Consider the following 15,053-nt stretch of genomic DNA (forward strand, 5'->3'; position numbering starts at 1 on the left):
GGTCGGGTGCGTGTTATAGAGCGAAAAATACGGTAATTCCCCGCAGCACCACCACATGCCATCACCGGGGACCTCATTTGGCTTCTACTATTCACCCACCCTTAATTCCCTGGCTTTGATCAGTGGCTGGGAGAAGTTTGATGTTGAGTCTCATACCGGTTTGTGGACAGAATCCACACACGCCGCTATGGAAGGAATAGGAGCCCCTTTTTGGGCTAGGTAGAAACGGGGGCTCCCAAATGCCTTTTGTTAGGACCAAAAGGTATAGCAATAATTGTTTTTTGTTACTGCTGTTCTGAGGACATGATACCACCACCTTCATCAGTCACAGAGATGCAAACACACACCAGAAAACCAAGAAGGTCAAGGGGTTTATTACTAAAATGAAGGAATGGCTGAACACTCCTTTCTTAAGAGATGCTGGTCAGGAGGGAATGTCTGTGGTTGGGCATCACTGTCCTCCCCTGATACGCAACACTTCCCCATATACCTTCTGGACCAATAAGATGGGAGGAGCAGGTCAGGAAGAAAGAGTCACGGTCAACCCTACCATGTTGTGAGGAGTCCCACACAACTTATTTGAGGTATAATGAAAAGACGGCAAATTGTTAATTTATTATATTTTTACTGCCAGGCTGGGGGGGGGGGGGAGATGTGCTTGTGGGATTTTTATTTTATTTTAATTCTCAAGTTGCCCAAATAACATGGTGTTTCTTGGGTGCGACGCACCTTCACTTGCTCAAAAGAGTTGACTAATAGCAGTTGACAGACAGCTTCTATGAATCTGTGTCATCTTAGAAAACAAAGAAACAACTATTTAAAGCTAGTTGTGCAATCATTAGTATCCTGAGGCAATTCACATAGGGGAAAGGAAGTGGGAAGAAGGAACCTCTCAATCTTGAATGGAATAGGAGGGAACTCTCGGAAGAAGTGCTGAACATCATACTGCTTTTGACTAGAACCATTTTTCGGCGGGAGGGGAAGCGCTCTGTGTGACTTCATCCATTTCACAAGAAAGGGGGACAGCTGTGGGGCGTCAAGTCCAGGACTAAATATATTTCTTTGCTGAGGTTAAAGAAACCTCAGGAGGCAACTGAAAGCCACAGGCAATTTTCCACTACCCTTGATAAAACAGGTAGAACTCTGCGTCCCTTGTCTATGCCTGAGGCTGCAGGCCGAAGCAGCTGGGTGCTTTGTTTCCACGGCAACAGCAAAAGAGCCCAAGGGCAACGAGAAGTCGCCCAGAGGGGAACTCATCCATTCATTGAGCTGGTGTGGACATATTGGGGCAGATAATCTGCAGGAATAAGGCTTTCTAACACCCCCCCCCCCCGTTCTGGGACAGCCTGTGGACCGAACAGATGCCATCAGGGCGAGACTTAAGGACAGAAATCTAGGGAGAATAAGAAAGATGGGCTTATCATAATGAATCTGAAGTGGAATGACAGAGTTAGAAGGAACCTCAAAATAGTAACCATTACGATTCAGGTAACACCCGTTGCCCTCTAAAGAGAGCGGCCCTGTAAGACAATTACAAAATATAAGAAGCTGCCTTATATTGAATGAGACCATCGGGCCCATCTGGCACTGTAATGTCGACACGGACTGGCAGTGGCTTGCCAGGATTTCAGACGCGTCTTCCTGCCCTACCTGGAGAATGCTGGAGATTGTGAACCCGGGACTTTCTGCATGCAAAGCAGAGGTTCTACGGTTACGGCCCTTCCCCATTAACCCCGGAGTCTTAACTTACCTAATGGCACCACCGCAACATAACTGCGTGTCTATGAGATGTTTGCATTGAAATCGCTCTGATATGCCTGATCCCAGGCGGGCCTAACCGGTACAATCAGGTGGAGATTAAAAAGAACAGGGTTACACAAAGGCCCTCAAATCTACAGCTAGGGTCTCAGAGAGAGGAGCTGGCCAGAGACATGTATGGGAGGTCCCCATTGTGGCAGAGTCTGGAGCTGGCAGGAATCAGGGCCCCTAGCACGTAGCATAGGCCGTGGCTTTGTCCCGGATGTACTGCAGGAGTTCGGTCACTTGTCCCTCCAGCTTCTGCAGCACGGTTGCTTTCTCCTTCATTTGTTTCTCGTTGGCCTCGAAGCGCCCTTCCAGCTCTGGAAAGAAGAGGCAGGCGTTTTTTTTAAGACGGATCAAGGCCCTGGTGACAACAGTTTTTCATATTCACCCAGTGCTTTTCCAGCTGTACTGGCCCCCAGTGGAGTACAGGGTCAGATTTAAGGTGCTGGTTTTGACCTTTAAAGCCCTTCACGGCCTAGGACCCTCGTACCTACGGGACCGCCTCTCCCGGTATGCCCCACAGAGGAACTTAAGGTCCATAAATAGCAAAACCCTAGAGGTCCCGGTCCCTAAGGAAGTCAGATTAGCCTCAACCAGAGCCAGGGCCTTCTCAACACTGGCTCCGGCCTGGTGGAACGCTCTGCCTCATGAGACCAGGGCCCTGCAGGATCTGATTTCTTTCCGCAGGGCCTGTAAGACAGAGTTGTTCCGCCTGGCCTTTGGCTTGGAATCAACTTGATCCCCTTCCCCTCTTTCCTTTTTCCTTTCCCTTTCTGTGATGGAACTCCTATTTGGGGACTTCCCTGGCTTTTTTCTGACCCACGTAGGACCAGTCTGGATAGTTGGCCTTGGTGAAGATTTGACGTTTTCATCCCCAAAAAGTTTTTGATTTGAATTTCTACTGAAATGAGGCTGCATTTTAATGTTGTACTTTAATCTTGTTTTTAAGTTGTATTTTAATCAATTGTTTTTATACCTGGTGTCAGCCGCCCTGAGCCTGGTCTTGGCTGCAGAGGGCGGGGTATAAATAAAATTTATTATTATCATTATTAATGGAGAGGGAGTGGAAAAGGATGTGCCACGTGAGAAAGCACCCATGAAGCTGAGCTATGTACAGTGGTACCTCAGGTTACATACACTTCAGGTTACATGCGCTTCAGGTTACAGACTCCGCTAACCCAGAAATAGTACCTCGGGTTAAGAACTTTGCTTTAGGATGAGAACGGGAATTGTGCTCCGGCGGCCTGGCGGCAGCGGGAGACCCCATTAGCTAGAGTGGTGCTTCAGGTTAAGAACAGTTTCAGGTTAAGAATGGACCTCCGGAGCGAATTAAGTACTTAACCCGAGGTACCACTGTACTGGGTTCAGTCTCAGCCCTGACACATCACCATCTCTCAGTCTCAGCCGCATCCGCAAAACACGGGGGGTAATAATTATGTGTGAGGCTCTCTGAAAACTCCAAACTGCTGTACACATTCCAACTTACTGTTATAGGCAACGACCAATGCGCAAACGTGCGTGCGCGCTGAACCCAGAAGTGACTTTTAAAATGGCAAAAGGGCCCTAAACCAGCCCAGAAGGGGTGGAAAAGGTGCGGAAAAAAGTGCCTGGCAATCCCATGATCCCTTGCACTGACCGTTGAGGCCTGAGGAGAGTTGGGGCTTGAGCCAGGAGGTTTGGAGGGAGCGATTGTGGTGGAGTTTGGTGTCTGCTGGTTTTTCAAAGGGGTTTCCAGAGGGTTAGAGGGTGCTTGCAGGCTTTTCCAATGGTGTTTCGAATACATGCGATTTCACTTGAAGGCGCAGTGCCTCAGAACGTAACCCGTGCCTAAATGGGGAGTTGCCTGTCTTGTCTTCCTTTGATGCCAAACCTGTGCCCGATGCACTCAGTTGTAACTTCCTGAAAATCTCCAGACACCCTGCTATACAGGCCCCACCTCCCCAAAAACACACATGCCACCTGCTGAAGCATCACACCATCCCTTTCCCAGCTCAGAATGCCTGCGGCTCGACTGGAGCTCTGCTTCTCCTTTGTTGCCAAGGAATGTGGTGGAGTCTCCTTCTTTGGAGGTCTTTAAGCAGAGGCTTGACAACCATATGTCAGGAGTGCTCTGATGGTGTTTCCTGCTTGGCAGGGGGTTGGACTCGATGGCCCTTGTGGTCTATTCCAACTCTATGATTCTATGATTCTCCTCTCCCTTATTTTGCATACCAAAATAGGACACAGGCTGTGTTCATACAGCGGTGTCAATAAAGGGGGGAGCCTTTAGAGTAAACATTTCCAACACCAATTTTTTACTTTTTTTTTAGGTTGGGATCCTGCCCAACCACACCTGTGGTGTCCCTACCTTCCAGCTTCCTCTTGCTGCCCGTGGCCTTGTCCAAGAGATTCTGGGCTTCCTCCCTAAGGTTTTTCAGCCTGAGCATTGCATCTTGAGGCTGCTTGTCCACTTCTTCCTGCAACTTCTGGTATCTCTTCATCACTTTCTCCACCTCCTGGGGACACAAGAGATTGAAGCTCACCACTACAGCAAAGGCTTGGAGGGACGCTAATAAGGTGCTAACTCTCTAGCCAATTATTTGGCTGGATGCCTCTGGTTCACATTAGATTCACTTCAGTTTGGTTCAGTAAGCTACGCCAGCCCAGGACCCACTTTCAGTTTAAAGCATTGCATTTGCGGATCCATTCCTTAATATTTTTTTTACTACCATATATTTGTACAGTAGTAGAGCTGCAGTTGAAGACTCACCTTAGATCAGGCCATGACACAACCCACCTGTTGAAGGCCAGTGTTTGGTTTAACATTGTTTGCTTTGGTTATCTCCTGCTTGGACTACTGTGATGCGTTCTACATGGGGCTGCCTTTGAAGGTGACTCAGAAGTGACAACTAATCCAGAATGCGGCTGCCAAACTGGTGACTGGGAGCAGCTGCCAGGACCATATAACACCAGTCATAAACGTCTCTATTGAGATCTCTATTGGCTCCCGGTACATTTCTGAGCACAATTCAAAATGTTGGTGCTGACCTTTAAAGCCTTAAATGGCTTCGGCCCTATATACCTCCACAGTTCAGCCTGGAAACTGAGGTCCAGCTCCGAGGCCCTTCTGGCGGTTCCCTGATTGTGAGAGGTGAGGTTACAGGGAACCAGGCATAGGGCCTTCTGTGTACAGTCAAATCTCAGGTTACAGATGCTTCAGGTTGTGTTTTTTCGGGTTACGCACCCGTAGAAACCCGGAAGTACCGGAACGGGTTACTTCCGAGATTCGGCAGTCGTGCATGCGCAGAAGCGCTAAATTGCGCTTTGCACATGCACAGAAGCACCGAATCGCAACCTGCGCAGGCGCACCGCTGTGGGTTGCGAACGTGCATCCCGCACGGATCACGTTCGCAACCCGAGCGTCCACTGTATTTATGTCCACCCTGTGGAACACCCTCTTGTCAGACATTAAGGAAATAAGCAACTATTTGACTTTTAGAAGACATCTGAAGGCAGCCCTGTATAGGGAAGTTTTTAATATTTGATGTTGAACTGTGGTTTTATAAATTGTTGGAAGCCACCCAGAGTGGCTGCAGCAACCCAGTCAGATGGGTAGCATAATAAATTACTTTATTATTGTTATTATTATTACTATTTTGAATTCGGGTTTCTAATTTGGGGGAGAGGTTGCTTGAAAAAAGTGGTTATGAGGGAAGAGTTGTCATGGAAGAAGGTGGAAGGAATTAATGTCAATGGCAGTCAGGAAAATGCCAATCTGAGCCACGGAGAGTGTTGGCATTTATGTCCATGGCAAGAGACGTGTGGGCAAGTTGACACAGTAGCCGTTGGCGGCAGTGGTGATCAGAGGGAAGAGGGACGCTCACGTTTTCCAGCCTCCCCGCAGCAGTGGTGGCACGCTCCGCTTTTCCCTTGGCCTCCTGGGCGAGTTTCTGATTGTTCTGCGACTTGTTTTGCAATGCGCTCACGTTCTGCGCCAGACCTTTGAGGCGGCTCTCCACTTTCGACTCTGCGTCGACCAGTTTCTCGAGCTTGCGTCCGGCCTGAGAGAAAGAAAAACCGCAAGGCGCAGTCAAAACGCTGACTGCTGAGAAAAAGAAGCATCAGTGGCAGCCGGCGGGACTGCGAAAGTGGGACTGCATTGCTCTCCTGTTTTCCCAGCGCCCGTGTGTTGCAGCTGGTTACAGGGGTTACATATCCTTATGACCACTGCTCCTTGTGCATTTTTCTAATCTATGGGTTGTGCTGAAGACGATTCCAGCGAAACAGTCAGATTATCCGGGATCACTGTCCTACATTGTTAATTCACTTACTACTTCGGCACCTGAACGCCTAAAACGTTTTACCGCTTAGCCCACAGGATAGCATCTATTACTTTGCTTCAACTATAGACTTATTATACATTTACGGACTTTCAAAGATTGACAGACGTGTGTTCATTTGATTGCAAATATATTAGAGAATTTACAAGTGTACACATTTTGTTTTTGTTGTTCTAAAACATGTATATTATGCAGTAAGAACTGCAATGCTATCTAGTATACTGGCCATCGTGTTGCTTGTGTTGTTTGTTGTGTTAAGTTTGTAACACAGGGGTTTGTTGTTCTGTATTGGTTACAGGGGGGGAGCAAGACAGGGGGTGGGGCTTGGCACAGTGTGGATGCAGAGTTTGGAGCCTCGGATTGGCTCTGCTGCTGTGCCCGCATCATTACCAGTTCCCTGCTGCCTTGGGGAGACCTGAGAGCCAGGCAGCCCCACACCTGGTCCCCAGCCCATCACTGAGTAGCATCATGAAGGAAGGGACAATCGCAGGGCACATTTGCACCATCAGTTTTAATACAGCAAGGAAGTTGTTGCAAACCGACTTTTGTTTTGGCCTTGTGTCTGCTTTTTGACTGGCCTGGCATGTCTCTGCCATGGTGGCCACAGTGTGGCATTGCATTGGTTGAAATAAACCGTGGTTTAACGTGGATGAGCAGTGTGCTGCTGCTGCTCTGGAACTGGCCACTGAAAGAGTAGAGGAAAGGTTTAAAGAAGCTTTTCTGGCCACCAGGTGGTTCAATTCATCTCACCTGCCTGACGCGGCCAGTCACAGCCTGGATGGCTTCCTTGGTTTTGTTCATAGCTTGCTCTGCTGCCTCCAGTTTGACCTTTGTTCCATTGAGTGCCGCACGTGTTTCTGTGATGGTTTCTTGCACACCCTCCGCTCGCCCTCTGGGCATAAAGCATAACAGAGAGTTGGAGCACTGAAAAGACTAGCAATCTTACTGCAACACGAGTTTTTGTGGCTTAAGGACAGAAGCATTTTATATGCTTCTTCGTCAAACGTAGACTTACCAAGCTAAGTGTTGTCCAATCACAAAAAATAGCAGATTGGAATTCCTCACACCCAACCCCCCTCACGGAATAAATTTGCAAAAAGTAAGCTTCATCCTCCTAAAATGGCACACCCTAACAAGCCAAGCTACTATTAATACTATTTACCGGTATTTATTAGATTCATTAGTCACTCATTACCCAAAGTTTTCTGAGCAAGTTGTAACATATTTTAAAAACATAAAGATAAATACACGACACCACTGACAAATTCAAACCCAAGCAGCTATTGTTTTAGGTATTGCTCACAAGTCATGCCAAAACACATTCACATGCACTGCAGAGGAGCTGGCCACAATTCTTGGGGCTTGTTTTAGCTTTTCCAGGATACAGTTTATATAACACTGCTAAAAACTGGCCCCATTGCCCAGCCAGTTTTTACCAGTAATGACCAGAAGCTGGTGCATATTGCTATGATATCAGGACTTGAACAAATTATGACATTGTGAAATATGCAATTTGATTAACATTAAAAAGCTCAATTAGCAAAAATAAGATCTGTGGGTCCGTCTCCCCCACTGACATAGAGACTCACTTAGCTAGTTCCGCTTTTGCCAAGAGTTCCCTGGTACGGTTCAGGCTGTGCACCGTGTCGTTCAGGATAATGTCCACCCCGTCCAGCTGACTGATTCTATCCCGGATGTCCTTAATCAGGTTGCTGATCTGATCAGGGCTGCTGGGTAGGGAGATGTTGAGGACCTGCTGAGCCACAAGCTCAATGCTCTCAGGATCAGCACCTTCCTCTATGGAGACAAGAACAGGCCTGGAACTATCCATCCTTGTTTCCCATCCACCCATGTAGGCCTTGGCACAGGACCGTCTTTACCTGGGGTGCAAAGGGTGCTGCGCACCCGGGCGCCAGATTCTGGGGGGTGCCAAATGTATACCTACTGTATACCGGTCCCTCTCGATTGGCAGCAGTGAAAAGCAATGGAGCGGAAGTCCCCGCCCCCCATTACTCTGTTATTTGTAGCATCAAATACAGTGGTGCCCTGCAAGACGAATGCCTCGCAAGACGGAAAACCCACTAGACGAAAGAGTTTTCCATTTTGGAGGTGCTTCGCAAAACGAATTTCCTATGGGCTTGCTTCGCAAGACGACAATGCCTTGCGAGTTCCTGCGGGGTTTTTTTCCTCCCCCCCCCCCTTTTTCAAAGCCGCTAAGCCGCTTATCAGGTGATCCGATCAGCAGATAAGCCGCTAAAAGCAGCTAATAGCGCTAATCCGCTAATCCGTCAATGGGCTTGCTTCGCAAGACAAAAAAACCGCTAGACGAAGAGAATCACAGAACGGATTCTTTTCGTCTTGCGAGGCACCACTGTACTCCCAACGAGTCAGGAAACAAGCATTTTTTTCTGCTGCGTCATTGTTACAGGTGAGCGTTTCCACCCCAAAAAAGCTTAACAACCTTGAGTTTGCACCCCCCTAAAAACAGGTCAACAACTTTGGCTTCCCCCCTTGGGGGCGGCTAAACTAAATTTGGGGGTGCTGGGCGGATCTTTGCACCCCGGCGGCGCATATGCTAAAGGCAGCCCTGCCTTGGCACACACACACACGACCCTAAATCTAGATGTCCAAATGCCAACATTTCACAGCACGACTTAGTGCAACTATGCTTGCCTATATAACCTGTACGTTCCCCCCCTCGCCCATCCCCTTTGCAAGCTGTTTTCAAAATGTTTTTAATATTGTGTTTTAATCGTTGTAAGCTGCCCTGGGACCTTAGGGCAAAGGGCAGGTGAGTAACAACATCACCGCATCCATCCTTTTGCATGTTGTATTGGACTGGTGTTCAGAGCAAGCCTGATGTTCTGCTACCTGCTAGGAAGTCCTTTATCCTCTGGATAAATTCCCGCAGCTTGGCTGTCGACTTCTCCACGCGGTTCCGGGCCCCCTGTGCACGGTCCAGAGTGTCCTGAGCATGGCTCCTGGCATTCTGCGCCAAGTCCTGAATTTCTTGCACCTAAGAGTGAACACTGAAGCTTAGTATCCCAAAGCAAACAACCAGGCAATGATAGCTGTGTCAGCTGTGGGGAATGGAGTAGAGCGGAAAAGGGGGAAGGGAAGAGGTTTAGAGAGGATGTGTGCCAGCGTTGTAGTGCAGAGAACCCTCCGGCGCCCCCCCCCCCCACATTTCCGAGAGTTAACAACCTTTTTACGATGCTGCCGGCAGCTTTGCGGGGCTGGAGGAGGCGGGCAGCGACTGGAGGGCGATTCCTCTGGTGGGGAAGAAGCGGAGCCTCCGGGCGTGGCGCTGCTTCTGTGAGGCGGGCGAGGGCAGCGAGCTGATGCCAGGAGGTGCCGCGTCCAGCCTCCACCTTTTCCCTGGCACCCTCCAAAACTTGCTGCCCTGGCACCCCGCACCACTTGCCTCTATGGGCAAGACGCCCCCGTGTGCCATGAAGTTAAAGAAAACCCCCTACCTGCATTATACAGGCAGATTTCAGGGAGGGAAAGGGGGGAAAGCAAAACACCTTTGCCTTTTCCACCCTTCGGAAACTTCACCATTCTGCTAGACAGCTCAGGTGTGCAGTTGGGAGTCAGCCCCAAACCCTTTAAAGTACTATGTAGCTGAGCAGGAGAAGATCCCAGGAGGGTGGGAAAGAAAAAAAAGGCTTTTTATTTCACCCTCCTGAAACTTTTCATCCTAAAGAGAGACACAAGATTTCTGTCCCAAGCTGACAGGAGCCCAACCCTTGAATAAATCTGCAGTGAAGTCTTTGCCTCCATACAAATGGCATTTCTTCTTAACCTATTTACATACACTTCTGCTGCCACTGTACCTTGCTAGCAATGGTGCCCAGGTGCCTTGCGCTGCTCTCCAGCTGGCGAGAGATGTTCTGAGCTGTAGAGAGGGCCTTCATGGACACAGGCAGCGCTCCAGTGCAGCTGGGGCCTCCGCAGTGCCGCTGACCTAAGCTGTCCCGGCAGGAAGCCCCTCCGCAAGGGGTCTGCTCACAGCCCTCTTCTCCAGAAGCACCGCAGATCTAGAGCAACAGGAGTCCAAGATCAGTGCAGGGAAACAGGAGTCTGGTGAAAGCCCCATCCCTTGCATAGAAAAATGGAAAGAAAGGAGGGCCAGAACTGGGGCAGGAGAAAGTGAGGTTCTCATCTCCCCCCATTTCCACATTTCCATGTTAGCCTGCAAATATTTTTCAAACAATCCCCCATAAAGATTCACCAGCAAATTTTAATGCAAATTTACCCTTATATACAGCATTTTGTATTCCGTTCCCCCCAATGCAGCAAGCCCCAGAGCAACTTATAATTTATTTTTATGTTTATTTTTATTCTTATTATTATTGCCCCACCCATCTGGCTGGGTTTCCCCTGCTACTCTGGGCGGCTCCCAACAAAATAATAATAATAATAATAATAATAATAATAATAATAAAGCGATAAAACGTCAAGCATTAAAAACATAACATTATGCAAGTGTTATGTTTCAGGGATCGTGCCTAAAGCCAAAATGGCATAAAGTCAAAATGCATTGGGTTCAAGCTCAGGCGCGATGGCCAAAATCATTTTTCCTCGAACCCTGCCCCACTTTCCATTTTATTTTGATTTCCTGCCATGGATGTAAAGCCAAATGCACACTAGTTAAATGTGTGTAAGTTGGGGGCTTACTGTACGCACATCTTTACAAAGTGACGCTCCCTAATATAATGTGTTGTTGTATCTTTCCCCCCGCTAATAGCATGCACACTTTATCCTAGCCCATGCATCTTTGTACACATGACTTGGCTGGAGAATCGTACTGCAAAATTATGATAAGGACGAATTCCAAACAATGGCTACCACCCCACCACCACCACCCCAACCGGGTTTGCACAGTATTTCAGAAAGCGCAAATTAGCCCTTCGATCCAGAATTTCCACTCCATCCCTATCACCCAGGCCAGAGCTCTCCCCTCCAAAAAACACCTCTCTGCTCCCCTCCGTTCTCTTGCCCCGCAGCCTCGCCCTGAATAATAACTCGCCTTCTGGTTGATCCTGCTCAGACTGAGGCTGCCGGCCTTTTTCTGGAGGTCGCGCAAAGACTTCCGCTGAGCAGCTGCCGTCTTGCGGAAAGCATCTCCTCTGCGTCTCAGGAGCTCAACGGTGGCCTGATGCGTGAGCTTGGACTGACCCACCGGGCTCTCAGGGCCGTGGACGGAGCTGTTCGCTCGCTGCTGGGCCAGCTGTGACTCCTGGAAGAATCCCAGGATACTTTGGAAAGACTCTGCCGGCACAAAAGAGGTACATTTCAGGGATGGCCCCGTGACCCGTGCCTAGATCCTTCTTCTGCCCAGATACCGCCCCCCACGTTTCTTACTGTCGAAGCTGGCGTTTGTCATCCTCTGCAGCTGGCTGTTGAGGTAGCTGACGGTGCGGTTGAGCTCCCCTAGCTCTTGGCTCAGCGCATTCAGACGCCTCTTTTGCCCGCCAGCTTCCTTCTCGGTGCCGTCCAGGTGTGAGTCTGTAGCCTGCAGCTGTTGCCAGAGCTCATCTGTGTCCGCTCTAGCGGTGGGAAGGAATACAGCATGTATGTCCAACTCAACTGCGGCGCTTGTTGAGCAAAGCGCTATCTCGTAGGCCTACCTACAGAGAGGTTAGGCTGGCCTCAACCAGAGCCAGGGCTTTTTTGGCCTGGTGGAACGCTCTGTCACAAGAGACTAAGGCTCTGCGGGACTTGACATCTTTCCGCAGGGCCTGCAAGACAGAGTTGTTCCACCAGGCCTTTGGTCAGGGCACAGCCTGACTCCCTCCTTTGGCAATCTTCACAGAACTTTAACCTAATGGTTGCCATCCATTTGAGTTGAACTAATTTTATAATGAAATGATTTTAGAAAGTTGTATTATTTTATTGTCGGGAGTGGGAAAAGCAGGATAGAAATAAGGAACGCAAAATGATTCAAGTGTTGCACGTCCCCAAAGCTGGGGGGCAAGGAAGAATACAAGGTGGATAGGACTGCATTACCAAATTTTGTTGGTTTATAGAGCTCTTTCACCACCACGCCTTTTGCCTAATGGTTTTGGGAACTGTAGTGCTGATAACTCTCTAAGATGGAATGTGTGCAGAGGAGATGGTCAAGGGTCTGGAAACCACGCCGTATGAGGAACAGTCGAAGGAGCTGGGTATGTTTAGGAGATATGATAGCCATGTTCAACTATCTAAAGGGCTGTCACATGGAAGATGGAGCAAGCATGTTTTGCTCTGCTCTGGAGGCTGGGACCCAAACCAATGGCTTCAAGTTACTAGAAAGGAGATTCCGACTAACCACCAGGAAGAACTTTCTGACGGTAAGAGCTGTTTGGCAAAGGAACAGACTCCTTCGGGAGGTGGTAGACTCTTCTTCTTGGGAAGTTTTTTAAAACAGAGGCCAGAGGGCTATCTGTCAGGGATGCTTTAGTTGAGATCACTGCACCTAACACTCGGGTCCCTTCTAGCTCTACATTTCCATGATTCCGTGATTCTATAACGTCTAGCTCCTTTATCCCCACACCCCAAATTAAGATGTCCAGGAGTGGATGCTTGTTAATTGGTTTTTCAGTCTGGATGTGCCCACAGAGGAAAAAGTTGAAGCACAAAGGTTATCATATCCTTCAATTTCTGGCATGCACAAACCGAATAAAAAAACAGACCATTTCACACTTAACAACTTGTTAAGCATGTAAGGACAAAAGAAGTAATTATAATTTATAAGTTTTTGTGTTATTTTATTTGTGAAAGCAACTAGAAAAAATATTATGTTGGGAAGATCTCACACAGGTGAAGGGAAGCAGTGGGGAGGAGGGGAGGGTTAGGTTCAATTTGAGAAATAAAATAATATATGGGACAGCAAAGGATATAATAGATTCTTATAGAATAGTAATATATTGTAACCAGAATAGAAGTTCAAAAGGGGAAGTAGATGTATTTTTAGTATTTTCATTATCGTAATAGTTATTATTATTTCTTACTGGTAGAAGGCAATGTTAACTCAGATTTCTTTGTTTTGCTGTCTGTATAATTTTCTTAAAACAACAGCAGCCCAACCTCTCTCACCACCAAAGAAACACAAATGAACAAAACGAGTAACGCTGACACCAAACCCTACATACATTAAGCAAAATAGAAACATCGCCACCCAACCCCCCCCATCTTCCCCCCCCCCCAATGTCTCGACAAATGAAACTGGTTTGGAAAAAAATTACATGGAAAAAATACGAGAGACATTACACATACTTCTGTAAAACAAGAAAATCTTTAATACAGTGGTACCTCGTGTTAAATACGCTTCAGGTTACATACGCTTCAGGTTACAGACTCTGCTAACCTATAAATAGTGCTTCAGGTTAAGAACTTTGCTTCCGGATGAGAACAGAAATTGTGCTCCGGCGGCACGGCAGCAGCAGGAGGCCCCATTAGATAAAGTGGTGCTTCAGGTTAAGAACAGTTTCAGGTTAAGAACGGACCTCCGGAACGAATTAAGTACATAACCAGAGGTACCACTGTAATAATAATTTTAAAAACCGACAACAGACCCTTCCCCCCCTTTTTCTGCTTCCCTCCAATTCTACCTCACGTCTCCTTACCTGGTATCTTCCAGAAGGGCACTGAGCTGCCGCAACAGGGGAGTGCTTGGACTGCTGCCGTCCCCAAGGAGCCGCTCGACGTCCCCCAGCCTGTCCTCCAGGTTGCGCATGCGGCTGCTGCTGGCGGCAGGGATGGGCCCCCCTTCCTTCAGGGCCTGCACTGTGCCCTGCAGCCGCCGCAGCTGTTCCCAGAGCTGTGCCAGAACTGCGTCCCACTGGCCGAAGCAAGGGTGGCAGGGGGAGCAACGGGGGAAGTTCTGCTGGAAGCCCCGCCGGCACTGGTCGCAGCGCGGCCCCGTGAAGCCACCTCGGCACGGGCAGTGCCCTGTGAGACGGTCACACTGCAGGCTCTCAGACCCCGTGGGGTCACACTCACAAGCTGTAGGGGCAAAAACGAGAGGTCATTCCCCAAGCAAGCTTTGGCTTTAGTTTGTTTACGTACCATTTCATTCCGAACCAGTGCAAAAGCCAGTTGCACCGCATTGAAATACAGTGGTACCTCGGGTTACATATGCTTAAGGTTACATACGCTTCAGGTTACAGACTCCGCTAACCCAGAAATAGTGCTTCAGGTTAAGAACTTTGCTTCAGGAAAAGAACAGAAATCGGGCTCCGGCGGCACCAGGAGGCCCCATTAGCTAAAGTGGTGCTTCAGGTTAAGCACAGTTTCAGATTAAGAACGGACCTCCGGAACGAACTAAGTACTTAACCCAAGGTACCACTGTATAAGCACGCACCATTAAAACACACCTTACAAAACATTACAGAAACACAGTATGAGTGGACTCTCCGTGCCCTTACCACAGCAAAAAGACTGATACTGATAAACTATAAAAATAACAACGCGGCTCCCTAATGTGATTTTATTGGTGATTTTATTGGTGTTAGCCGCCCTGAGCCCAGCTCTGGCTGGGGAGGTCGGGGTATAAATAAATTTATTATTATTATTATTATTATTATTATTATTATTATTATTATTATTATATTCTACAATTGGATTGAAGACTTCTATAAACTCGCAACATATGAACAACTTGCATATAAACGCAGACTTGCCATGGACAAATTCAATGATATTTGGAATCCATTCTTACAAATACTATAATAGGTTAAGATCTGGTGAAGTACAATAACAAGGCTTGTAAAGTATACAGTTTTGAGGGTTTTTGCCCTCCCCCCCTTTATTTCCCCTTCTACACGGGTTCTGTTTCTCTTTTTCTTTCTCTCTCTTTTGTTTATGTCTCACCATGTTTAGTGCACATATAATTATGTACGTTTTGAACTTTCGATAAAGATGTTTAAAACACACGCACACGATAGA

The 15,053-nt window shown here is 47.9% G+C and overlaps 1 protein-coding gene across 5 annotated transcripts in view; it reads right to left on the reverse strand.

Annotated features, from left to right (window-relative positions):
- Window positions 1–358: 358 nt before the first annotated feature.
- The window catches only part of LOC310701035 (laminin subunit beta-1-like), a 77,832-nt gene continuing 63,137 nt past the window's right edge, over window positions 359–15,053 (reverse strand). For all 5 annotated transcript variants that reach the window (XM_083491033.1, XM_083491030.1, XM_083491034.1 and 2 more), the window contains 10 exons: window positions 13,733–14,111; window positions 11,490–11,674; window positions 11,155–11,396; window positions 9,959–10,162; window positions 8,994–9,138; window positions 7,712–7,919; window positions 6,873–7,014; window positions 5,667–5,843; window positions 4,151–4,298; window positions 359–2,120 (listed from right to left, as the gene is read on the reverse strand). In XM_083491033.1, coding sequence (XP_083347159.1) covers window positions 1,987–2,120; window positions 4,151–4,298; window positions 5,667–5,843; window positions 6,873–7,014; window positions 7,712–7,919; window positions 8,994–9,138; window positions 9,959–10,162; window positions 11,155–11,396; window positions 11,490–11,674; window positions 13,733–14,111 — 1,964 coding nt within the window. In that variant the 3' untranslated portion in view covers window positions 359–1,986. The remainder of the gene's footprint in view (window positions 2,121–4,150; window positions 4,299–5,666; window positions 5,844–6,872; window positions 7,015–7,711; window positions 7,920–8,993; window positions 9,139–9,958; window positions 10,163–11,154; window positions 11,397–11,489; window positions 11,675–13,732; window positions 14,112–15,053) is intronic.

Source organism: Podarcis liolepis (genome assembly GCF_965112155.1).
Source record: "Podarcis liolepis genome assembly, chromosome: 2".
Taxonomy (NCBI): domain Eukaryota; kingdom Metazoa; phylum Chordata; class Lepidosauria; order Squamata; family Lacertidae; genus Podarcis; species Podarcis liolepis.